The sequence below is a fragment of the Lycium barbarum genome, chromosome 2, assembly GCF_019175385.1.
Source record: "Lycium barbarum isolate Lr01 chromosome 2, ASM1917538v2, whole genome shotgun sequence".
NCBI lineage: Eukaryota > Viridiplantae > Streptophyta > Magnoliopsida > Solanales > Solanaceae > Lycium > Lycium barbarum.
This window is the reverse complement of record NC_083338.1, coordinates 134,617,682-134,644,290: the sequence shown is the minus strand read 5'-3', so window position 1 is coordinate 134,644,290 and position 26,609 is coordinate 134,617,682. Positions and strand designations below refer to the sequence as shown.

At 36.2% G+C, this 26,609-nt stretch overlaps 4 protein-coding genes and 1 long non-coding RNA gene across 5 annotated transcripts; 3 read left to right on the top strand and 2 right to left on the bottom strand.

Moving 5' to 3' along the window:
• Positions 1 to 113: 113 nt before the first annotated feature.
• Positions 114 to 2,830, top strand: LOC132622564 (uncharacterized). The gene is made up of 3 exons (XR_009575935.1): positions 114 to 335; positions 1,455 to 1,521; positions 2,455 to 2,830. It is a non-coding gene; the product is annotated as an uncharacterized LOC132622564 (long non-coding RNA).
• A 3,243-nt stretch (positions 2,831 to 6,073) lies between these two features.
• On the top strand, positions 6,074 to 10,360 carry LOC132627393 (uncharacterized). The gene is made up of 3 exons (XM_060342720.1): positions 6,074 to 6,546; positions 8,898 to 9,062; positions 9,938 to 10,360. The coding sequence occupies exons 1-3, from the start codon at positions 6,190 to 6,192 to the stop codon at positions 10,034 to 10,036; spliced, it is 621 nt and encodes a 206-aa protein (XP_060198703.1). The 5' UTR covers positions 6,074 to 6,189; the 3' UTR covers positions 10,037 to 10,360.
• Positions 10,361 to 10,791: 431 nt separating this feature from the next.
• On the bottom strand, positions 10,792 to 11,115 carry LOC132628951 (uncharacterized). Its single transcript, XM_060344703.1, has one exon. It carries the CDS (start codon positions 11,113 to 11,115, stop codon positions 10,792 to 10,794), a length of 324 nt encoding a protein of 107 aa, XP_060200686.1.
• A 3,015-nt stretch (positions 11,116 to 14,130) lies between these two features.
• Positions 14,131 to 14,722, top strand: LOC132627392 (embryogenesis-like protein). The gene has a single exon (XM_060342717.1). It carries the CDS (start codon positions 14,220 to 14,222, stop codon positions 14,715 to 14,717), a length of 498 nt encoding a protein of 165 aa, XP_060198700.1. The 5' UTR covers positions 14,131 to 14,219; the 3' UTR covers positions 14,718 to 14,722.
• A 6,778-nt stretch (positions 14,723 to 21,500) lies between these two features.
• On the bottom strand, positions 21,501 to 26,122 carry LOC132627391 (LRR receptor-like serine/threonine-protein kinase RGI5). Its single transcript, XM_060342716.1, has 2 exons — positions 22,467 to 26,122; positions 21,501 to 22,283 (listed from the first exon to the last, which is right to left on the bottom strand). The coding sequence occupies exons 1-2, from the start codon at positions 25,348 to 25,350 to the stop codon at positions 21,898 to 21,900; spliced, it is 3,270 nt and encodes a 1,089-aa protein (XP_060198699.1). The 5' UTR covers positions 25,351 to 26,122; the 3' UTR covers positions 21,501 to 21,897.
• Between the last annotated feature and the right edge of the window lie 487 nt (positions 26,123 to 26,609).

The following is a 26,609-nucleotide window of genomic DNA, read 5'->3' as shown; positions in this document are numbered from 1 at the left end:
GGCCAATTTTAAATGGTCCAACACATTGTGTGGGCCATGGAGACTTGGGCACCACATATACAATTAAAAGATCGACTTCTAATTCATCCTCCTCACTTTACACTTAGAAAATATCTAGAGTTGAAGACACTCTTCAACCTCTCTCTCTCTCTCTCCATTCTCGGCTAGGAACCAAGAAAACCAACCCCCATTTTAGCCTTCCCAAAAAATAATTCCGTGGTGTTAATCAACTAATTAGAGGTCCCTAAATAACGTGGAAGCATCGTTGGAGCGATCAAGTTTTTCATTTAAGAGATTTGCAAACCCTAGCTATTTGGTGGAAGTGAAGAACAAAGGTAAGTTTTGCTCTTGTTTATGTGTTGTGGACGTTTTATTCATGTTATGGTATATTAATATGGATGGAAATCATGAAGTATAGTATGTTGGAAGTGGGTTGTGTGATGGGTGTTCTAGCCGTGTATATGGGTGTGGAAAATGGAATTGATGAATTAATTCTTATATCATGTTAGATTGTTGTAGAGTGGGGAAGAGAATAAAAATCATCAACATATATATGTATGTGTGGTTTAGCCGTGTATATAGCCTCTAATGCGTGACGAAGGATGAATTAATATCGCTTATCGTCGTAATGGTTATTGTGATGACTTCTATGTTGGAAATGAGCATTTAATGTCCCAAAATGACATAGTAAGCGTTGCAGACTGATTTGGAGAACTTTATGCATTGAATTCAATCCTTATATATATGAGAACCATTAACATATATATATATGTGTAGTGGAGACGAATATGAGTCCTATAATATGTCGAAGATCGCTTTACTATCGTTTAGTATTTTAGTTATCGTCGATATGAATTCTAGTTGGAAATAAGTGTTAAATGACTTAAGAATAAAGTTGAAATGGTTGGGGCTGATTTAAGGCTTATTGTACGTTTGATGTAATTCGTATATCTATGAAAATTATATCGTTATATTGTGGATTGTGATACAAAACATGACTTGAAATTGAGGGAAGTGAAAAAAAAGGGGGGGGGGGGGGGGCTGCTCGGTTAGGGACTGGTTTCGGCCAGCTTAGATTTTTTTTTTTTTGGGTCATTGGAAAAATTATGTGAATGGTTTAAAAGTCCTCTAATATTGTGGGAAAGGATTCGGGTTAATAATCGAATGTACGAACGATATCGTGGCTTGAAGCAGGCCATTGAATTGAATAATTGGAAAGTTGTCGAATGGTGAAAAAGAGAGCTACTATTATTATTTTGCCTTTCGAATTGATTGTCGATGTTGCTAGGTTGGTTATTGTGGTTGTTGTTGTTGATTTTGAGCAAGTTAAATTCTCGGGATGGCCTATCTACAGGGGAAATGCTGTCGAATTTTCTGTAGAATTTAATGATTAGTTGGAAAGAATGGCTTAAGTGACCTTAGCTAATGTTTGGTATTCGTTGGCGTATTTGTAGACCTTGGGGAGCCCGAGGCGTAGATTGGGTATTTGCTTAAGATTGGCCATCTTGGAGTGCGTACGAGGTATGTAAGACAACCTTCTTTCTTTTGGCATGCCTTAGTTTGTATAGGCTAGATTATAAGCCTTAAGGAAATTCTAAATTCGAAATCCGAGCGTCTTATGATCCGTATATGTTCCTTGGCACTCTTATGTATGATTTGATGAAATATGAACCTTTATGTATTTGAAATAATCGCTTTCCGAACTTTGCGCAAAAAGGTTCGCTTTAAAGAACTTCGAAATTTTTGAAGGTCATACCTTTCACATAAATGCTCGGATTGCTCCAATATTTTTATAAAGGTTTGCATTATGTATAATGAGTACGTTTTCCATGAGCGGGCCCGACTTGGGTAAATTCCCGCCCGCGGGTCCCGCGACTTTCCTTTATGTAATTCGGGAACTTTTGAAAGAATTTGTTAAGACTATTATTTCGATTTTCAAATATGATCATTTTACTTATGTTTGAATTTATGATAATGATGTTATGCATATGACTACTCACGACTCTATTCGTGCATTTTGTTATTCCCTTCGCCGAGCCCCGGGCCGGTTCTGTTATCGTGCGCATTTTGATATACTCTGGAGTTATGCTGTGTTTATGGTTCACCGAGCTACTCGCAAAAGAGGGTCGGGTTCCACCTATATTTGGTGTTATGCTGTGTATGGAGTTATGTTGTGATGTGATATGTGACGGGGATACGGAGATTTGAGACTTTCTGGTGTTATGCTGTGTTATGGCGCCATCGACGGGTGGGCGACCATATTCTTCTGTACCCGATGCATGACTTGCATATTTTTGAAAGTAAACAAATTTTGATATGTTGGATTTGCACTTATGTTTGATACTTCCATTTCGTTTATGTCTCAGATTTACTTTCTGTACATTCTGCTTTGCATGCTCAGTACATATTTCGTACTGACCCCCTTTCTTCGGGGGCTGCGTTTCATGCCCGCAGGTACAGACGCACAGTTTGGTAATCCACCGGTTTAGGACACCCTCTCTTGCTGTTAGAGTGCTCTTCTCCTTCCAGAGCATATCTTTTGGTATATATTTTTGTTCGCTATGTATGTATATATATTCGTTCAGGGGTACGGCGGGCCCCTGTCCCGCCATATGACTCATTTGGTCTGTTTAGAGGTTTGTAGACGTATTCGTGGGTGTGTGTGCCTACTTCTGTACAGGTGTTTGTATGATCTCTTTCGTTATGGCAGCCTTGTCGGCTTTTGACATATTTGGCAGCCTTGTCGGCTTTTGACATATTTGACAGCCTTGTCGGCTGTTGACACATTTGATAGCCTTGCCGGCTTTTCGATATATGCATATGTATATGTTTGCGCTGAAATGTGTCTAATACAGTTTGATATAGTTGAGACGGCATATAGTAGTTATGGCCATATATGCTATTTGTATGTGATTTGATTGAATAGGTACGTCAGGGTGCCCAAGTAGGGCGCCAGTCACGACCTACGGGGTTGGGTCGTGACAGTGCTCTCTGTTTGGGAAGAAACTAATAAAAACTTACCTGAGATTTCTCCACAAATATCCTTTCAAAATCGACAGATGGGTATGGCGGAACCGTAGCTAGCAAAGAATTTTGGAACGAGAAGATTTTCAGTCGTGTTTTCTATTTGGGATTGGAGATGACTGAATAAATGAAAGGATTAGGTTTTATTTTAATTGGGTCGGGTATAGGAATTTAAAAAATGGGTGATTCAATACTTTTAATGCCATGTGGCAGTTTTGGATTCAAAATATTGATTTTAGAATTTTTTAAATTCAATAAATAAGGGGTTGTTAAGAAAAGGGTATATATTGTCACGTCCCAAATACCCGCTAGACGTGATTGGCACCCAGCAAACACCACCCGCCAGGCGAGCCATATATCATACTCTTAATCATTTATAAAAGCACTAAAAGAAAATAAGTGCAGGTCCAATACCGTTATTAATGATAAAAATGTGAAATAGTCGCCAACCAAATCCATAATCGATTTATGAAAACCAACCAACGTTAAGATAAAAAGAATCTCTACCCCACATCCCACGCTAAGACCATGGAGCATCTAACAGAGTTACATGAGTTTGAGTGTCGGGCATGTAAACCCAAAATAAAAGAAATAACTAGAAATAAACTAGATAAAGCTGAAATGGCCGCCTCCACGAACAATGCGGTGGCTCACCTCAGCAACAGAATCCACTCACGAAGTCTTCAATTACCAGCCTCGTTCTCAATGACAGTATCTGCATGGACATGCAGGTAAGGAGTGAGTTATACATAAATATAATCCAGTAAGATCCTCGACCCGCCGCTTCAACTACCCCTGGAACAAGTGTTAGAAAATACAAACACACAACAAGCACAAAAATATTATGCACATGAATATATCATTATATAATAGCAACCACGGTCCAAACCACTGTTTATCAAATATATTATATATCTCAACAAAATTTACACTACGAACCATCATAAGTGGCAGTTAAAGAATTAGTCAACACTATGAATCCACGACAACATACACAATGTGCCAAATATGTCAGGAAGCATACACAATGCTAAGGGAAGTATACACAATGCCCCAATATAATCAAGAAGCATACATAATGCTAAGGGAAGCATACACAATGCCTCAATATCATGGCTCACAGCTATATCACATCACAAAATAATTTATAAAGAGAGTTTTGGATTATTTGAAAATAAAGTATACGCGGTTGGCCTTAAGGACCACCAATTCTTCCAAGCACACGCTCGCCCCAACACATGAACCAGGCAGACAAAACATATTTTTAAAACGGGTATTGAAAAGCAAGTACCTAAAGCTTAAAGTCTCACTTACCTCAAATTCACAATTCAAGCACACTTCCCAATAAATCAAAACTGCGTTCTCGAGTCTCCGAATTGCCTCAAACTACACAAAACAGATTTAGAATGGTCAAAACCCTTAGGGTAAACCACTTCTATATTTTTAGAGGCTTAAACGGTTAAAGTCAAATTTTAAAGGACGAAAACGCTCTCTGGTCAATGTGTTCAAAACCTGACAAGACTTATGTTTTCGGAAAGGCCTTAACGAGAGGATTCCAACGATATATAGAAGTCTAAAATCCGACGCTATTTGCCCTTTCAAATCAATGATTTTGGTTGAAGAATCCTAGAGCTAAACTTTCTCAATTCCTCAAAATATTCCCATGTTTTCACCATAAAGATTCACCCATAATTATGTAATAAACTTAAATAAAAGATTATAGTCATTACCTTGATGATTTGGAATGAAAGTTCTTGTTTTTATCTTCTCTTTTCCTTTGTCCCACTGGTTTTTTTCTCCTTCTGTTGGCACGTTTCCTCTTTTTTTTTTTCTTTCAGCAGTTTAGTGATTCACGTCTGATGGCTTAGCCATCAGAATTTTAAAGCCCCCCCCCCCCCCCCCCCCCCTTTTTTTTTTCTTTTTTTCCTTTTCCTTTTTGGGCTTGACCCACTAAATTGCTTCTTTTTCTATTTTCTCTTTAATTCTAATTACGAATTTCTTTTCTTTTAAATTCATTTTAGCTAAAATTACCAACTAAACCCTTATTTAAAAATTGAGTTATTACATATATGCCCCTTTTCATTAACGGTGAGGGCATAAATCCTCCTCTTTTTTAACGGAGGGTATATTTGCTCCATATTCTATAGTTGAGGGGTATATTTGCCCCTTTGCCCTATATATATAATACTTTCTCCAATTCATACTATATGGTGTTTTAACTTTTATATTTAGTAAGAAAATATATGGTATAATCAAGAAGATATTAATTTTTGTAAATATATACTTCTTTAGATAAGTGATAGATTTACATAACCAAGAAACCATATAAAATAAGTAGTAGTAGTATGTATTATTTAGTTAAGGATAAATTAGTAAATATGCATCCTACTTCCTAGAGACGGGTGAATATTTTAAGGGTGTGTCCAATCTAAAAACATCGTATTATAGAAGTAATCAATGTGTTACACAATTTTTTTGATTTTCCTCCCGATGTGCGGTATCTGCATTGGGGCCCAACTAAATCTAAGTTTGCGCTGAGAAGTTCCATATTGAGGGCAAAGCATTCCTTAACAAAGATGACTCTGTATCCAATGAGACTTGAACCCAAAACCTCTAATTAAATGCGTTACACGTGAAATGATTAATAGAATAATAATACTCCATTCGTCTCAATTTATGTGACATTTTTCGAGAATCAATTTGGCTAAACTTTGAAATTAAATTGTAGTAGATACACTCAATATTTTAAGATTAAAATTTATATATTTGAAAACTACATGAAAATATTGTAAATTATTGCTTTTCTTATATTAAGTTGGTGAAAAGTGCTATTATAAAATATTTATCAAAGTTTGAATCTAAAAGTGTCAATGTAAATTCGGAGAGGCAGTAATAACAATTCATTCCAATTAATAAGGTTGGAACTACTCTATCCTTAGCTATGAAGTCTCGAGTTTAAGCTCGTTAGGTATGGGATCACTTTTGTTATGGAATGTTTTGCCCCAATGCGGATACTGGACACCGAATGAAAAAAAAATCTATTCCAAAGAATATTCTCGGAGACAACGTCTCATAAATCACACACTTCAAAAAGATTCCTTAAACCCTACTGGCGGCAACAGCAGACTATTTATTCTAATTTGCTGATTCTGTTCCAAGGTATCTATGGCTTCTACCAATATGGAGAATCATATAGAAAAAATTCTATTCACAGAGCAACAAATATCTCAAAAAGTTTCAGAACTTGCTTTCCAAATTACCCTCAACTTTACTCCAACCAAAATCATCAGTAACACTAACAATGAAGGGGCATTACTGTCTTCTTCTTTGTCTGCTCCGGTCATTGTTGGTGTTGCCACTGGTGCTTTTCTGTTCCTAGCTGATCTTGTTCGTGAAATTAAACTTCCCATTTCGGTTGATTTTGTTCGGGTTGAATCTTACGGGTCTGGTACTGTATCCAGTGGCAAACCCAAGATTTCTTGTGACCTGAAAATTGATGTTACTCGAAAACATGTCATATTGGTATGGATATTGGTTACTTTTGTTAGATTTAGAGCCTGTTTGGATGGGCTTAAAATAAACAGTTTATAAGCTCAAAAAAAAAAAAAAAATATATAGGCTAACTTATTTTTTTTTGGCTTATAAGCTGCTTTAGATTAGCTAAGCTAAACGGACCCAATTATTTTTTTGAGCTTATTTTATGCACAAAATGGCTTTAAGCTGGCCAGCCAAACACTTAAAAAGCTGAAAACAGCTTATAAGCAACTTATAAGCCAATCCAAGCGGGCTCTTAATAGTATTTATCAATTTGATATATGCTAGTAGTACTTTCTTTAGAGAATATGCAATTCAGTTGATTAAAAATGCAATCTTTATTCAGTAAATGGTTAATGTTCAGTTTTGTCAACTGAGATGTTGTACTCCTAATTTCAAAGGAGAAAATGATCAAAATGGTCCTTAATGTATGAGGGTTGAATTGTTTTGGTCCTTGATATATTTCACTTGATTGAAATAGTCCTTGATGTTTCGAAAAAATGATCAAAATGGTCCTTAATGTATGAGGGTTGGATTGTTTTGGTCCTTGATATATTCACTTGATTGAAATAGTCCTTGATGTATGCAAAATGTGGATGGTTTTGGTCCTAAATCCTAAATATAATGTCGTAACATTATTCAAATGTTTGACACAAAAAATCCATCAAATGTAAGTGAAAAAATTTTATTTTTTTTATTTTTAAAATATATTATTCTTTTTATATTATTTATTTTTCATTTTCTTTCTTTTCATTCCCAACCTTTACTTCTTGTGATTCCATGTAATTGCTCGTATTTTTTTATTTTATTCATTTAGCATAACCGTGTTATTATTCTAATATTTGAAACTACACCTCTTAATATTGAAAAGAATGAGTTATTAACAAACTTGACATATAACGGGTGACGTTATTAAAGTAGAATTTCATTGTGAATGGGGTTATAAACTTATATTTTTCCTTTCTTTTGAATTATTTACTTAAGTTACGTTGAAACTTACTTATGTAATGTTAGAATTTGACATATGAGTATTATGTTGAATTTTTTTTCTTTTGGATTTTGAATTTAGGTTATATTTTCAATTTTAAGTTATTTGCTTTCACATTGCATGTTATTTATTTTTCACTTACATTTGATGGATTTTTTGTGTCAAACATTTGAATAATGTTACGGCATTATATTTAGGATTTAGGACCAAAACCATCCACATTTTGCATACATCAAGGACTATTTCAATCAAGTGAATATATCAAGGACCAAAACAATCCAACCCTCATACATTAAGGACCATTTTGATCATTTTTTCGAAACATCAAGGACTATTTCAATCAAGTGAAATATATCAAGGACCAAAACAATCCAACCCTCATACATTAAGGACCATTTTGATCATTTTCTCAATTTCAAAGTATGATAATTTGTAAAGTTTTTTTATGATAATTTGTAAAGTTTTTTTATGATAATTTGTAAAGTTCTTTTTTTCTTTTTTTCTTTTTATGTGGTGCTGCAAGGATATTATGTACCTACTGAATTCAGAAAGCTCTATGGACTGTGTTGTAAACAGAGACGGAGCTAGGATTTGAGTTTATGGGTTTTGAATTCTAGAAAAGGCAACTTACTGGGCTCTTGATAAACTATTATGCGTATTAAGTGGATTTTTTAACATAAATACAAAGTTTGAGCCAAAGCTACTAAGTTTTGTCGAACATGTAGGCGAAGCTATAGCTCCTCCCCTTTTAAACTAAGCATTTCTCTGTGTGCACTTTTGTTGGAGAAAAGATAGAAGAATGGCATGTCCAGTTGTGGGTGCACTTACAGATTAAATTTATAACTAGTGGGAGAGCAAGGGAATCGCTCTTTTGGTGATTAAATTTTAATAGTGCCTCTATAATTGAGATGTCACATTTACAACTTGACAAAAGATCATGCGTAAATCTTCCATTTATGCCTTATGATTTTGGTAAGTTCAACATAAACTGCACGTTTTCCAGTATAATATGTGAGGATTCAGGGAAGATCCTGCGCAAGTGTGTATTTATAATGTTTCCCTTCATCAATTTTCAGATTTATAATGTGAACCATTAATTTGTGTAGAGAGTATTTGGTTGCAGTGTGTTTATAATTTTAGTTATGTGCTTGGAGAATGCAGATTATTTCAGCTTAACATTATCCTATCCGTTGGAGTGGTGAATCCTCTGTGTTTAAGTTGTATAGTTTTATCAGTGACCATGCCTTCAATTAACCTGCATATCAGCATACTGACATATCATTTGACTAATTATTGTTCTGAAACGTGTTTAATCGGAGCTGATAATCATAGCGTTTCTGACATTTCCCAGGTTGAGGACATTGTGGATACAGGAAACACGTTGTCCTGCCTCATTGCACACTTGAAATCTAAAGGGGCATCCTCCATATCAGTGTGTACTCTCCTTGATAAACCATCAAAGAGGAAGGTTAATTTCGAACTTGTGGGAGAGGGGAAGTTCTACCGTGGTTTTGAGGTAATCTCTAACATTTTCTTTAAGGGAAGTCCTTCATTCTGGCTGTATATTTTACCGTGCTAAGTATAGTTGATCTGATGATCTCAAGTCATTGTAGTTATATATTTCTCTGCTTCATATTTGATTGCCATAATTTGTAAGTTTTCTTTTACCATGTCAAACTTTGGTAGCTTTATCTTGTCTTCTAGGAACTAAAAGAAATATGAGAACGCATCTTTTATCATATTTCTTTTCTACTGCCCGGACTATCCAACAGAAAATAGACAAAGTAAATAGAGAAGGGGAATACTATAATAATCTCCTGCCTGTTCTAAAGAGCTAACTTTGGGAAAAAGAGAGCACATTTTGAGAACCTTTATGTACACGGTTAATTCGAATTTGATAATTTTGATGTATATGTGTGAGATTATTTCTCTCCACCTATGAAAGAATTATTGCAGTAAGAAAATATCTTGTTTATGCTATGAAATTGGCAAGTATTTGATATATGCTTCTAGGATTATGTGTTTTCTTAATTTGTTCCTTCAGCATGAGAAGACTTGAGTCTTGAAGTTATTTGTTATAATAATAACTAGTAATTGCTCATGACAAAGAGGTGAGGTCCCTTTAGTACATTGGTTAGTGATCATTTATGCAATAAGGCAAAACAAGCATGGGTTTTGTAAATTGATGGTAACATTTTAGCTTTCTTGCCCAATACTTGTATTTCGACAGCTCCTGCATCCTCCCTCCCCTTTCATCAAGCAGAAATAGTTTATTGCAACTCTGCTTTTCCCTTTGTAGAAGTTTAATTTGTAATTTTCTATTCCACGCTGGGAATCTTGGTGCATGTAAGTAGCCTCTTATTTATCTTTCTTGTTTTAATTTGCATGCAGTGTCCAGATTATTTTGTGGTTGGCTATGGATTGGATTTTGCTGAGCTTTATAGGAACTTACCCTACGTGGGAGTCCTTAAACCTGAGATGTACAGTTGATTTCTTTGGCAAAAATGATTATTCCATACAAGGAAAGCTCTTGATTTTTTGATATACTCAACATTCTGCTGATGAAGAGGTGCCATTTTCGTTGTTTCATTATCCGGCCACTACCCCTGCCTCCGTCCCTTACCCTTCTGTCGTATTCACCAATTTGTATTGTAATATATACAACCTGCATACTCAGTGTGTGGCTCCTCTGCAATACCTAAGAATTGAACAGTTTTTCCAAACTTTGTCCATCATTTTCTTGTCTTTATGGTTAGAATTTTGTATTTTAGTAGGTAATTATTGTTAGAACTCAACGACATGTCATTTCTTTTATTTTGGGTTTTAAAAACTCTTAGGTTATTTGTTTGCCATTAAGTAGGTTAGTCAAGTTATAAATATTGAGTGTAACTTCACCAGAAGTCTCGTGTTTGAGACCTGGAAATAAAGAAATTTGGTAGGACGCTTCCCTTTTTAATGGGTTCTACGGGGTGTGAATCTGAATTAGCTGAGACAGTGGATTTCAAATACTAGATGGTTAAAGAAAAAACCATAAACAGAGTGTATCATTTATAGACTGCCCACTTGGTCCTCAATAGATTAAGAATAATGAAAAGCAGTAAATAAACTATCAGTACATAAGATATGAGAACAGTATTCACCCTGTAATCCTCTTCATGAATGCCTGGAAGTACTTTTCATTTCTCAAAGATTCCATGTGGATTATTGAATTTCTGGTCCAGAAAACAAAAGGAACACAAAGAACACTATTCTTTCCATGGAAGAGCAAGAGGACGAGGAGCTTTGGGATTAACTAAATTTCCAGCAGTATCATAAATAATGACACCAGAAAATTCAGGAAGCTGGCACTTTCCACCCATGATTATATTCTTCTTCCAGATTGAGACTTCACCACTACATGTGCTTGGATCAACACCTCCAAAATGGTAACTCTGATCAAACTCTTCATGGTTGAGTTGAATAACAGGGTCATGTTGATCACCATAGCCATAACATGCTCTCCACTTACGCTTCCATTTCCTTGAATGGGTGGCGCACATGAAGAGCGCCAGCGCACACAGGAACATCATTCCGATGGCAAAGCCTACATGAGATAGGCTAGTGAAATTGTTTTGCAAGTGTAGTATTGCGCGAGCCATGAAAGAAGTATAATTCGTCAATTCAATCTATCTTGATGGAATTTTTCTAAGCTGGACGATTGGTATTCTCTGGATGGACAGTAAAATCTAGGTTTGAATGGATAATGCCACTGCAGAGCAAATGGTGTGTGCTCTATATAAACTGCAGGTTAAGATGGGGTTGTTGAGTAATTTGGAGATTAGTTGCATGATGTAGTTTGGTCCAAGCTTTGAAGTATTAGTTTGTTGTAATAATTGATTAAGTGGAGTGGTTTTGGTGAGACTCATTAGTAGTGATTGCTTTAGTTGTGGGTTCAGTTAAACTTATCCAATTTCTCAGAATAGATAACAGGGATTAAAAAAAAAAAAAAACTGAAGAAGACCCAATTGTCAACTTCTACTTGACCTAATCCAAATTTACTTTTGATTGTGTCGAGTGATGCATATATACTATCAAATGCATGAGTCTTATGTAATTCCTTTCCTCCTAGCAAAAACAATTTGATAGTCAAGAAGTTGCAATCTGTACTGTAGTTACGAGTTCAAATCCACCTTGTTACCCATTTGGATTGCGCTCTTACCTACTAAAATTCAAATACAAATTTTAATATTTGAAATATTGGTCTATTGAAAATTTTGTTTAAGGAGAACTTCAAGTAAAATATTGATTTGCACTCCCAGTCTTTTAAACTTCTGTTCTCCATTGAAAATTCATGGCCAAACGTAAAACCTTGGGATACATTTTCAACTTTGACTTCGCATGCTAGCTCTTTTTCCATTACAATTACTTTTTCCCAACAAAATATTCAAATATTTATTTTTCAGCTTCAACGAAATATTGTCCGAACTCTACTTATAAATGGGGAAATTAACGCAAACAGGCTAATTGGGTGTCACTATAACTTTTGATCCCACTTAAATGATAGTGCGAAAACAGCCTCCAAACCAAAAGATGTAATTTGGTTTTTGGTGGACCGATAGAAGACTTGTCTTGTCACGATTTATTGTGGCTCACTAGGAGTGAAGTACAAATTTGTCATGGCGGATCACTAGAAGTGTTGTACAAAAAGGTAATGACAAATCTCCAAGAATTTCTAGTGAATGGGTTTGCCACAACTCATGGCAGGTCACAATAACTTCAGTACAAAGATATTATGGCAGATCAACAGTAATTCTGACGAAGATGTTTGTGACGTCTAGACGAATCACCAGAAATGTACTACAAATTGTATCATAACTTCAAAATTAGTTGTTCAAAATTCTTGGAAAATCACCTATGATTTGATTTTCCGTAGAATTTTTGTCAACACACTTTTATGTTAAAACATAAGCTCGACGAGATATTACTCAATTCAATTTCAACCACAATTAAACAATGGAAGGAGAAAAGATAGGAAGACAAAGAATAAATGAAAAGGAAGAAGAAGGTGGAGGAGGAGAAATTTCGGCATTTTTTTTTTTTTTCACAACTTTTCTTAGTATGGTCAAAAAATTAAACGTTGCTCCTTAAAAAGCTATCTCATGTAAATTCCTGGGCAATTCACAGGAATTCCCCTTATTCGGAGTGGTCTTTAATTTTTGTCTCTCAAATTGTTGGTCTTTAATTTTTATTCTTCGCCTAGAATACCCTAAGGTTATGAGTTCGAACCCCGGCTCAGGAATAAACATAAAAAAAAATCGCAAGGCAAGAATTTTGAAAAAGTCTGCCTTATGCGGCATAGGTGGCCTTAAGCCAAACTTTTAGTTATGCCAAGGCAACTTGTACTGGAGACGGCATAGGTTGTCTTAAGGCATAACTAAAGTTATGCCGAATCCGACATAAGTTGTTATAAGGCAGACTTTTAGCTATGCCAAGGCAACCTCTGCTGGAGACGGCATAGGTTGTCTTAAGGCATAACTAAAGTTATGCCGGATCCGGCATAAGTTGTTATAAGGCATACTTTTAGCTATGCTAAGGCAACCTTTGCTGGAGATGGCAGACTTTTCCCTAAGCCTTGCGATTTTTTCTTTTTTTGACTGAGCGGGGGTTCGAACCCACAACCTCAGGGTATTTTCGGCCACTTTTTTAAGCGAGAGCCAAAAATTAAAGACCAACAATTTAAGGGACAAAAAATTAAAGACCACCCCAAAAGAAGCACAGTCCGCGCAAAAAAAATGAACATTTTTTTTGCGCGGATTGCCCTTCTTTTGGGGTGGTCTTTAAATTTTTCCCCTCATATTTGTGGTCTTTAAATTATGCCCCTCATATTGGTGGTCTTTAATTTTTGCCCTTCGCATTGCAACTCTGAGCGTTCACGCAGAAATCATGAGGTTTTGAGTTTGAACACCTGCTCAAGCATAAATTAAAAAAAAAATTGCAAGGCAAGGTTTGGGTCGCGTGTATCCCGGACCCGGCATACACTTGTTAAGGAATTACCAAATTTATGCCGGACCCGGCATACTCGTGCCTTATGGGCAGACTTGGCATAAGTATGCCGAGTTCGGCATAACTTTAGTAATTCTTTAACAAATTTATGCCGATGGGGGCATACTTTTAATGGGCAAACTTTTATGCCGGACTCGGCATAAACTTGTGAAGAAATTACCAAAGTTATGCCGGACCCGGCATACTTATGCCAAGTCTGCCCATAAGGCATAAATATATTGGGTCCGGCATAACTTTGGTAATTCCTTCACAAGTGTATGCCAGTGGGGGCATAGCGAAATTTAAACTCTGTCTTGCGAATTTTTTTAAAATTTTTAATTGTGTGGGGGTTCGAACCTGGAACCCATAAATTTTAGCCGAAGGGCAAAATTTAAAGATTTCAAATATAAGGGACAAAATTTAAAGATTTCAAATATAAGGGACAAAATTTAAAGACCACCCCCAAAAGAAGGGCAATTCGCAAAAATGAATGGAATTGCCTACCTGGGCTTTTCTTGTTCAGATTCCGGGTGACGGCCCAAATTCTTGTTTCAAGTAACAATGACGCCCAAAAATCACTAGATTTGGGGTTTAGCCACCAAGAAGAGCAAAAGAAGGGTTTTTACTTTTCTTGCTCGTTCAATCAATCAAAATGCATCGACGTTCATCAATCTCTCTGTGTAAATCACTTTTCAAACACCCTTTTGAGAAATCAACAATACCCAAATCTTCTTTTTCCTCAAGAACTCTCACATCTCTCTCAAATCAACATATTTCCAACCACTTTACATCCTTAAACCTCAGAAAAACCACACATTTTCTTGCCCCAACAAGGTCAAATTCATCAACCCAAATCTTAAATTTTCAGAATGTTAGGCAATATAGTAGTGTTGACTCTGACAGAGAAGTTGATAAAATAAACCTCAAGTTTGCAGAAGCAAGAGAGGAGATAGAATCAGCAATGGAATCTAAAGAGACAGTGTATTTTAATGAAGAAGCTGAATGTGCACGTGCTGCTGTTAAGGAAGTTCTTGATTTGTATAATGGGTTGTTGGAGAATGTGTCGGAGAGCGAAAAGGGGGTGATTCAAAGGTCTATGGGGCTTAAGCTTGAGCAATTGAAGGCTGAGCTTGACCAATTAAATGAATGAAATTGTAAGTTGTGTTTACTTTTGTCATGGTTTATGTTTTTAGATTTTAGTAATTCATTAGATCATGTATAATAACTTCCATGGTTGACGATGAACGATGCAAATGCTTGTGGTTGGAATTGGGTGTAACTGGATAATGATCTATGACTTGTTAGCATGATTTACTGTTTGATTGTTGTGAACATTGTTGTAAGATGTGTGTGTTTGAAGCATTTTTGGAGGTGGATAAATTTGTCTAGCATATTCCTATCACTATGAATCCAGGGGCTCCGAGTTGATATTTAAAAGAGTAAACATGTCACTATAATATTATATATACAAAGAACACAAATGATTGCAGAGGAGGTTGGCTAGTTTTGATTGTTATTTTCTGGAATGACATCAAAACTTTTAGCAAAAGAGAGCGCAGAACTTGAAACAACCCATACCTACCTATCCAGTACTAGGGTTCAAACCCTCGATCTCTCTCGGAGGACAGATGTGCTTTGCCAGTACAATAAGAAGAGCCATTTGCTCAACAAAGTCATTTTACAGTTTTTATATACAAAATGTTGTCTGAGCATATTAGTTAATGAAATTCCCCGAGGTAGATCCACCCCGGTATGAATCTGATATAGAGTAATTCTGGAATGCTGTTATAAGTTCGGGTACAAGTTCGAGTTAATATTTATGACATGTTGCTTATATAACTAATAAGTTTTATGTACCGTCTCTAGATAATACTGGAGGGACATTTGACTTTTATTCTCATTTTTTTTTTGATAGGTAACTATTTGACTTTTATTCTTTGGTCATGCCTCAGCTGATTGATTGTCAATTTTCACAAGAGTCTGTTCTACTCTCTACTAAAGCCATAACTGGTTGCATGTGTAAACAATTTTTTGGACAAACAACTTAGTCTTTGGTGTAAATGTCCTACTAAAAATGTAGCATCATAGGAAAGCTAGCATCTGATTTATTGCATACTAATAGTGCTGCGAAAGCCCCAGATAGAATATGTTTACCGTATGTGGTAATGGATAGGTGTCCCAATCTTGCTAACTGGTTGAAATTGGGCTATTTTCTTACTCCATTAAGTGGTAAATTCATATGATTGTTGCACGGAAGTAGTCATGTCCCTTTAGTAAGGCTAGGGCCTCCATTTCATTTCACCAGACGTGTCAAAGAAAGCATTGCTTGCATATAGAACGAACACCCTGACAGTTACATCCGGAAAAGAAGAAAGCCTTGGCAGACAACACAACAGACAGAACCTTAGCATTCATTAACTATGGGTACTACTACTAATATTAATAACTATATGAGAAAAAGAAAAAGAAATGAAAATAGAACATGAAGGCTAAAGCAATCTCTACATGCATGCTGCTTTTAACTCGAATGTTATACATTCTTCCTTCCTATCTTGGCTCCAGTGATAATGTGAGTTACTAGGAGAGAATGCAGTGTTCACCATATTTTCCTACTCGTTGGCCTGTGGCAATCTATAGTGGTTTACACTGGTATTCACTGCTTTATTGGGGTACCTTCGGACGAATATATTCATTTTAAATGGATAACTGGAGCCAAATTAACTTGTATTCTTATTGGTGTCTGATTCACCGGTTCTTGGTAGCTATCCTGGTGTTTAAAACTAGCATAACTACATGTCAACAAGACAACAACTATATTCTTAGTAAGAAGCAAAAGCCTGTCAGATGTACTTGTTCTGGGAGAACTAGAGGCAGCAAATATTTTCCCAATTGGTGCAACGTCATTTGGATGATTTGATAAATGATAATCATTTTTTTTTTTCAGGATTAACGTTGGCATGATAAAGTATGGGAAGAGCTTTCAGCATAACTATAGGAACTCAACTGTTTCAACTGTACGAGCTACTTGTACCTACTCGAATTTAACTTGGAAGCCCTGCCTAGGCACTTGTCTTCTGTCTGGCATAATCGTAATGACTGCGTTCAACTTGGCAGTTACTCTTTTAAGTAGTCCTTAAACATGTTATTCATTCATCTAGATATTTGAACCTCTACTTTTTTTTGCCAATTGAGCAAGTGCATTTGTATGAATAATGAGGCCAATGGGGATGGATATTCATTTCTTTTTAGAATATCTCAAAGTTGTAATAAACGTATTGAAGCCTATTTCCCAATTACTAGAATTATATGAACAATGTTGCGACTCTATTTGTACACGTAGGAGCGAATTACTTGTTCTAATTCAAGTCCTCCAAATAATTTGGTGCATTCAAGATTATGGAGGCGCCGATCATCTCCTTTTGGCATTCTCGGATGCATTACTTATTTATTAGTATCTCTTTATTGATACCAAATTTCCCCATGTTTATAGTATTTCTGCAATAAATACTTGGTCAAAATCTCTTCTCTAGATGTGTTTCATTTACCACTTCTAGTATGAAGTATCTTAATAAAAAGGTTAAATATGTATAGCTACTCCTGTGTTCAATTGCTCCTCACCTTAAGCTTGTATTCTAGTGAGAAACTTCTTGATGTTCAAGGAGTTGCCTCTTTTTGTGGAAGTTGTATGCTTAGCACTGATAGTAACAACTTGCCACAATATCTTTTTGAGTTAATGATAAAAAATATACTTGAATTATTGTTTTTTCACGAGTTTCATGCATCAACTATCGCATGTTTCTTTTTCCTACTTGAACTATCACTAACTGTGTAGTACCACACACCTCAACTATTAATTATTTCATTTTTCTAGATGTGAAACTTATGAAAAAGTAATCGTATGTTTTTTATCATTATCTTGCAATGTGGGAATACTTTTAAGATTGAGAATACCTTCTAATTATTGCTACAGCTTTTTGTTTCCAAAAATTTATACATTGCATATGGACAGAGTCATTATCAAAGGAGGTGATGGAAGTGATGGGGAGAAGCTGACAAAAGAAGCTAAAACTGAATTCCAGGATCTCATCAGATTTGTTTTTGACCAGCCCATTCTTTCTTCTTGATATCCAAAGAGAAATATTTAATTTTTGTTATGAGCACTTACCATCAAACATCACATATATCCTATCCTTTAAGTCATGTGGGTAATGGAGATGAAGGCATGGTCTACATCTGTTTGTTCCCCCTTATTTGCTCACTTGGTCCTACATTAATATTCAATGTCTTCATGAGCAGGATGGAATGTGTTTGAGAATTAAATTAAGCTGTGGTTGAATATAAGAATCATTTGTGTCAGTTATGTTCTATTTGTAAGCACCACTTGATTTACATACTAGTTATGCGGATTCCCTCAAACTAATGATGTTCTATCAGTAGGCGCCAACCAAACGTTGCATTGGTTATGTGCCCATAATATTTTCTTGCACAACCAACTAAATACTGTATGCATTTGTGTTTCATCAAATTCATCATAGTTTGGCATGGTTTATGACATATGAATAAACTCTTATTAGAGCTTATGCAAGTCAAATATTAACTTATCAATGCTTTTTGTTGGACGAAAAAACAGTAACACATGGAGGAGAAACTAATGTCCACAAATAACACAAGAATAGAAGGGGAAAAAATAAAAGAAAGAAAATTCAACAAACATCTCTTCTTGGCTACATTATATTGGTTTATACATGCTTAAATTGTCCCCTTTTTTTTTTGGCTTCTTTGCTGGTATCATGTTCATGCACCCTATATAAAATGCTATAGATTACTGTTGCATGGAGTTTTCAAGGTTATGATGTTAGTTTTGTCATGGCTCATAAAATCGTTTTCAGCATTTCTGTGGAATTTGCAAATGATTTGTTTGGAATATATCATTGGAAAAGTAAGCGAGTTTTGTGTTGAAACTTTAAGGTCAAATAGTGGAGTGGTCTAAATGCTCCCTCCACTTTTTCCTTCACAGAACATGGCATTTTTGTTCCCTTTTTTGTCTCTATATATATATATATATATTTTTTTTTTTTTTGTCTCTATATTGGCAACTAGCTATCAGACAGTTTAGTATGTGTACAAATTATGGAGTGTTCCTCTGTATGTGATATGCAGAAAATGTGAATCTTGACTTTGAATGCTGTAACACCCCGTACCTTTAACCTAAGCTTTGACCATGATTCTAAACGTAGAAAATCAGATAAAGAATGTGAGAATTGGAAATTTCCTCTTCAGTTGTAAGATGGTGGTTTACGCCCATGAACAATGACTGTATTTCAGTATACAGCCCGTAAATCAAATTGTAAACTGGTACCAAGGATTTCTGAACATTCTGGAATTTGGCAGTTGAATGTCATATGGTTAAATACGGACCGTATTTCACAATGCGGCCCGTATTTCAAATCGTAAACTGAAACCAAGGATTTCTGAGCATTCTGGAATTTGGCAATTTGTGTATTTCAAAATACGGCCCGTATTTCAAAACGTATTTGGAATTTGAGAAAACTTCCTTCATAAAAGTTGTAGAGCTTTGAAATACCTTTCCAACGGTATATTATGGGGGTCAAACGGACATATGTGCAAAGAGTTATGACCATTTTACTGAAGAGAGGCAGTGCTGTCCGTATTTCAAAATACGGCCAGTATTTCAAAATACGGCCCGTATTTTGAAATATGGCCAGTATTTAACTGGGCCGAAAAATTAATTTTTCCAGAACAGTAGATATTCGTCCATATCAGTTCAAATCATTATTTTTCATTCCTTCAAGCCCTAGAACGACTTTCTACCTTCTCCCATCATCAAGAACACCAAGGTAAGCCTACTCTAATTATTTCAACTCAATTCTAATACCTATCCTTGTAATCTAAACAAGAAGTTATCATTTCAAAACTAGGGTTTTCACTTAAACCCATCTCAAGGTTCAAGAATTCAAGATTTTGAAAATCTTCTTCAAAGCTCAAGTCTTTAATTCAAGTTTTGGAGCGACTAAGGTATGCAGAATTACTATCTACGTGTGGGAACATCATTGTGCTTCCCCACGCCTCATAATCCATAAAATTATGATTCTCTACTAAAACTAGGGTTTCAATACCATGCTTATGATAACCCTAGGTCCATGTTCATGATTATATTATGTATGAATTATTATAATTCCATCATTGAGTTCTTAATATTTCTTTATGATTATTAAGAATCCGTCCGTAATTTACGAAAACCCATATCTTGTATTCCATGGGTTCTTGCATGCATGTTTTTGACTAAGAATGATTGTTTCATGAATATCCTACATGTCTACAAGTTTTCATGCAACGGTATTATATAATTACTTTCATGCTATGATACAAGATACATACATACTAAATACAAGTTATTTCATTAAACCATATTTACACGTTATTTCATGAAACCATGTTTACAAGTTATTTCATGAAACCATGTTTACAAGTTATTTCGTGAAATTATGATTACAAGACAAGTATAAGTTAATTCACGAAAATCATGGGCTTCTTAGCCAATTATATTATGTTCATGTTTTTGGGAGTTGCACGAATTACCGAGAAGGCTCAGATAGCCTGAAACTATGTAGCCACCATAGGACAAGGATCGCTCCGCCCTGTTAGGACGATACCTTAATTTTACACTGAATGGATCCATTAGGCACGTTACCACCTTATACCCTGGCAAGGTATAGGGGCTCTGCTGGTCCGGCGAGGTACCAAACTCCACGTACCCACGTAGTGATATCACATGTCGGTTTATAAAATGCTCTCCCTACTTATCATGTTTTACTTATGTTACATATATATATATATACCCATGCTCATGCTCATGCTCATGCTCATGTCCAGGTTTTCAGTTTCAGTTCTTATCATGTTATTCCATGTCCCATGTTATTTCTTTCAGTTGCTTTACATACCAGTACATTCAATGTGCTGACGTCCCCTTTTATTGCCCGGGGGCCTGCATTTCACGATGCAGGTACTGATATACAGGACGATACATCTGCTCAGTAGGATATCATTCGTATCAGCTTATTGGTGAGCCCCATCTCATTCGGGGTTTAGTCAACTTTTGTTTTATGATTAGTTATGCATCTAAGGTATGCTTGGGACCTTGTCCAGTAAGTATGTTTTCCAGTCAGACTCGTGATAGAGGTTTCATAGACTAGACAAGTCAGTTATGTTATGTCAGACATTCGGAGTCGTATAGCCATTTTGGCTCATTCATGTTATTTCCCCACTCATGTTTAAACAAGTATTTTTATTAAGTATTATGACTTACTACATTTTATAAAGGTTCATCATGCATTCACGTTATATTCCGCTCATGTTATGCCTCATGATGATTCAGCAAGCCAGGTGGTTCGCTCGGTCACATGCAGTAAGGCATCGAGTGCCGTGTTTCGCCCAGGCCATGGTTCGGGGCGTGACAAATGCCTTCAATGAACTATTCCATAAATCCTGCCTGAAATTTTTTAATACAAACAAAAGATGGGTGAGCTAAGGAGCCCATGGTTACTATCTGAAAGATTTCTTATTGTATATAGAGAAAAATCTTGGAAAAAGATCAATATATAAGTTTATCTTTCCTTTTTCTACCCTTTTGATAATCCTAAAATCCCGAGGGCTGATAGCTCACAATTCAAAATTCGATGAATAATGGATCCAACCCTCTATCATTCGCCAATTAAATATCAGACTTTTGTCTGCAACTAATCGATACATTACGCGTGATACCCTTACCACTAGACCAAAGCTGAGGCCCTTCTACCCATTCTTTGTTCCTAACTTTTAAGTTAACTTCTGTTCTTGAAGATAAAGAGGACATTAGCAATACTTGGTTTCAACAGTAACAAAATCTTCCCTATAACCTTATGAAAAGGAGTTAAAAGTCTTTTGTACTTAAAATTGTTCAAGTTATGTTTGAAAAGCTGACATTCTGTCATAACATGAGTATTGTGGCTATCTTTGGTTTTCAGAGTTAGTTTTTTTTTTTTCTCTTGTATGGTTTCTCCTTTCTATATTTCCTTATATGGTGCAATTGTAAGCAGATTTAAGCTAAAATCTCAGCGCAGAGATGGATATGAAGAAATAAAGAAGCAAATAAACTACTTCAATGTTTCTGAAATATGTACACAATGAAACCCAAGACATTGTCTAATACTAGGAACAAGAGTTTTCCTCTCCTTCCAACAATGAGTTGACATTGCTCTTATCTTGGGATCTCTTAAGAAAATTAATTTCTAACTCTTCTTAGTCAAACGCAAAAAACAATACAAAAATAATCAACTTTGGGTTGAGGACTGTTTTATTAGAGGCTGAGAAGTTTTCCCAAATTCTTGATCAGGTGAACTTTTCACTTCCATTAGAAGTGCCACAACTTCCTTCATTGTTGGCCTTTCAGCCGGCGATGAGTTCACACAGAACATCGCTATTCCAAGCGTTTGCAGCATTTCTTGCACCAATTGATCCGGTAAACCTTGTAGCTTAGCATCAAGAACTGTCACAGCTGGTTCATAGCTTCCCATCTTCTTCTTTACCCACTCAACAATGTGTAGCCCATCACCTATTTGTGTATCAACAGCACTACGCCCACTAAGTATTTCCAGCAGCACCACTCCATAACTATAGACATCGCTCTTTTCTGTTATATTCAGCGTATATCCATATTCTGCAACCATAATTAACAAACATTTGTGTCACACTTGACGAATTATGACTCATAAAGTAAACATTTGAAAAATGTTTAAGATCTATTTTGCCTTCTATGCTGAAATATTAGTAATTGAAAACATCCCGAGAACATGTATATATTAATATTTATGATAAGAAGCAGAAGCTCAAAAATACGTACCTGGAGCAATATATCCATAGGAACCTGCTACACTAGACATAGCATGGTGATAGTTTGGCGAATTCATTAGCTTTGCAAGTCCAAAATCTGCTATATAAGCATCAAACTTGGAGTCGAGAAGTATATTATTGCACTTGACATCTCTATGAAGAATGGTGGGAACACAGTCATGGTGCAGATAAGCAAGGCCTTGAGCTGATCCAACTGCAATTTTGTACCTAATTTCCCAGTCCAAGTTTCTGTTACTTTGCAAGAGCTGGTGAAGATTTCCATTCGAAATGTAGTTATAGAGAAGAAGCTTAATGCTCTTGTTTGAACAATATCCCAATAACTTCACTATGTTTCGATGCCTAATATGTCCGAGAATTTGAATCTCTGCAGCAAAAGAATCCACCGGCTCCTCGTCTTTCTTTGTTTTCCAAAGCTTCTTCACTGCAATCACCTCACCGTTAGGCATTTCTGCTTTGTATACAACACCTGAACATCCTTTCCCGATGATGTTTTCGTCTTTCAAGCAATCCAAGATGTTGTCGATGGTGAAATTAAACTTTTGAAAGGGTATAAAAGTCCATGGGTAGGAAAAATCTTCTGCCCCTACCGAGGAGGCTGACATGCCTTGGGACTTATGAAACATATACCGGTTATTTCGTGTCACAAGAATCCACGTGGCCACCACTGCTATGGCTATGGAAGTCAGAATTACTGCAACCGAAGCTATGGTTTTCACTGACTTCAACCCGTTCCTTCCCATTATATGTGTAGAACAACTAGTACCATCAACTGATTGACAGAGCTTTGAATTCTCCAGAAAAGATTCCGAATTGAGAGTTTTAAAGAACGGTGTGACAGGAATAGGCCCCGAGAAATTGTTATACGAAACATTCAGGGAAGTAAGGCTGGTTAAGGAGCTTAGAATTGTGATTCTTCCACTCAACAAATTATGAGAAATATCAAGAGATTGTAACTGTGTCAAACCGGACAATGTTTCAGGAAGTTCACCCGTTAAACGATTCGAGCTCAAATCTAAACTGATCGTTAAGCTTGTGACATAGCCAAGATCAGATGGGATATCACCGGAAAGACTATTCGAGCTCAAATCAAGTAGAGTTAACTTCTGCAAGGTCTTAAAAGACTTAGGAATTGGACCAGTAAGCAGATTGTTACTGAGAATAAGTTTGTTCAAGTAACTGAGATTACCAAAACTCGAAGGGATCTCACCGGTGAAGCTGTTCCTGCTAAGATCAAGCTGCTCTAAATTCACAAGCTCTCCCATCTCGTCCGGTATTTCCCCGGTTAGGTAATTGTTATGAACATCCAATAGCTCAAGAACTGTACTGTTGGCAATTTCAGAAGGCAAGCCCCCAGAGAAATGGTTCATATACAAATCAAGAAACACGAGATTCTGCAATTGACCAATCTCCTTAGGGATTTGTCCTGAAAGCTGGTTCTCACCGAGCCTCAACCTCACGAGAGACTGGCATCTCGCGACACTTCGAGGCAATCGTCCAGTTAACGAATTCCCGAGAAGCAACAATTTACTCAGCTGCTTCAAATCAAATATCTCCTCGGGGATCGATCCTGTGAGCTTGTTCCTCGAAAGATCGAGTGCATATAACTCGGTACAGTTTCCAAAAGCAGCTGGAATGGTACCTGTAACCGTATTCCCCCACAAGAAAAAACTCTGCAAGTACTTTAACTTGCCAACTTGCCATGGAATTTGCCCAGATAATTGATTCTTATCTAGCTGAAGAGCTGTCAAGCTAGTGCAATTACTTAACTGCCACGGTATAGAACCGGTAAATGCATTATCAGACAAATGAAGCTGTTCAAGAACCAATAGCTTCCCCAAGTCACCAGAAATTTCACCTGATAATTCATTCGCAGAAACATCAAGAATGACGAGGGATGAACAATTCGAAAGCTCATCCGGGATAGGTCCGGTTAACGAATTTCCCCACAAAAGCAAGCTAGTAAGCTTTTGTAACTTACCCAACTGAGGGGGGATCGAACCGGTTAACTTATTCATATGCAGATACAAGTACCTAAGCTCCGAAATCATCCCGAGTTCAGGGGGTATCGCACCGAATACTTCAGTGTCATAAATAGCCAGTGTTTGAAGATTGACCAAATTCCCAAATGTGGGTGGAATAACACCCGAAAGACCGGTAGCCGCGACACCAAACATTGTGAGATTGGTGAGTGACCCTAATTGTGGAGGAATTTCACCAGTCAAATATGGATTTCCCCCAATCCTAAACTGCTGAAGAGACAACAAGGATCCTAACTGTGATGGAATTGAACCATTGACGAGATTATCTTGAAGACAAAAGATTTCCAGTGAAGAGAGATTTGCTAACTCTGGTGGTATCTTACCAGTCAATCTATTTGAATTCAAGAACAGGAACTGAAGTGAACTAAGCCCACCAAGTTCTGAAGGAATAAAACCTGAAAGTGAGTTACCAGAAAGGTCTAAAAGCCTAAGATGAGAGAAAGAACCAAACGATGGAGGGATTGTACCAGAAATATTAGTAGAAGAAAGATTGAGAAGCTGTAGAGAAGAAAGGGAAGAGAGTTCAGGGGGCAAATAAGAGAGATTGAGGAAAGTATTGGGGATAGAAAGTGAAATTACTCTTTCTTGAGGGGAACATGTAATCCCTTGCCAAGAACATGGAGTTGAACTTGAAGGGTTCCAAGAAGAAAGCACAGAGGAAGATGATTTTGCATAAGGGTCAACAAATTTAAGCAGAGAAAGAAGAGATTCTCCATCAGAAGAAATAGAGCTCACTAAAAATACAGTCTTTGGACTCAAACATAACCAAAAAAACAAGCAAAACAAGAAATAACATGAAGGGAAAGTGAAAAAATGGTGTCTTTTCTTCTCCATTATTGAGTGTAAATTAAAACCAAGAAATGGGGTTGTAGCAAAAATGATGGTGGTCAAGATGGTGGTGTTTTTGAAAGTTTACTCTAAGGAGACAACATGCATGTGAATTACTAGAGATTGTTGTGTGTTAATGGACGTTTGCTTCAAACTCACACAAACTCTTGATGAAAAAAATTACCATGCATGTGAAACTAAAAGTTCTTGTGTATCTTTTATGGAACATGTATTAAACTGCTACTATTAAAGTTCTCGTATGAGTTTTCTCTTACCGGAGATAATGAGCTCCTCCTCCTTGCTCCACCCTAACACAGCGGTGCTAGCTAGCTATTAATTAATGGTGGTGGTGAAGATGGTCACTAGCATGAACCAAAAACTTTTGTCATTTTGCGTTTTCTTGGTGTTTCATGACGGTGGTAAGTGGTGGTTGACGGTGGTGGATGGTGGTTGAGAGGATTGAGTGAAGAATGTGAGATACAATTCTTGAGAAACTAAAGAGCAAACATAATGGAGCTATACATTTAAATAACAAAGAGTTTATTTTATAAGTTTTTTCATTGAACAAAGTGATTGTAGCGCCACAATAATTTATGAATACCAAATGGTACTTGTTTTTTTTTTTTTTTGTTTTGGACTAAATTCCAAACTGTAAAGATAAACAATCTAAGTGCATTCTTTTGAAAGGGTAAATCCTAGAGTAGGGGACACTTAAGGATCCAAAATTGCCATTTAGAGGTGTATTAATGTTGCTTAATTATTTTCATCATTCGCTGTAGGTATATTATTATCGACCGGTTTCTCTCTTTTGGTGCTTCTTGAAACTCCCTTTAAATGGAAAATGTCACATTTTGTTTACATGCTAGAAAGAAATTGTATAAGGTTAGTACCTCATTTTTATCACATTAACCTAGCTTTGTAACATGGTAATTTATTTTCGGTGTTTATGTTCCGGGGCGGTGCTACAATATTACGTAGGGATTCGAATGAATCCAGACGTTTTTGCTCAGATCATGTACTTGTATTAGAAAATCAATTAAATATATATAAATATTTAATTATAAATCTAGTAACTAAAACGAGTTATACATTCGATAGCAAGTTGTTTCAAATCTCGATTCTGCCTCTGTTTGTATCAAATCAATTAATAAAAAACATAAATATTGTTCATTCATACAATTATTAAATTATGATTGAATAATAGTTCTAAAATGCAAAACAATAGTTCGCTTGCTTCTTCATTTCCATCTTGGTTGTCTGGTTGG

Excerpts from the sequence above, each read along its gene's own strand:
- LOC132627391 (XM_060342716.1), bottom strand. The coding sequence starts at position 25,350 with ATGGAGAAGAAAAGACACCATTTTTTCACTTTCCCTTCATGTTATTTC. Across the intron at positions 22,284-22,466 it reads CTATGGATATATTGCTCCAG|AATATGGATATACGCTGAAT; the intron begins GTACGTATTTTT and ends TTATGGTTGCAG.
- LOC132627393 (XM_060342720.1), top strand. The coding sequence starts at position 6,190 with ATGGCTTCTACCAATATGGAGAATCATATAGAAAAAATTCTATTCACA. Across the intron at positions 6,547-8,897 it reads CTCGAAAACATGTCATATTG|GTTGAGGACATTGTGGATAC; the intron begins GTATGGATATTG and ends GACATTTCCCAG. Across the intron at positions 9,063-9,937 it reads AGTTCTACCGTGGTTTTGAG|TGTCCAGATTATTTTGTGGT; the intron begins GTAATCTCTAAC and ends ATTTGCATGCAG.
- LOC132628951 (XM_060344703.1), bottom strand. The coding sequence starts at position 11,115 with ATGATGTTCCTGTGTGCGCTGGCGCTCTTCATGTGCGCCACCCATTCA.
- LOC132627392 (XM_060342717.1), top strand. The coding sequence starts at position 14,220 with ATGCATCGACGTTCATCAATCTCTCTGTGTAAATCACTTTTCAAACAC.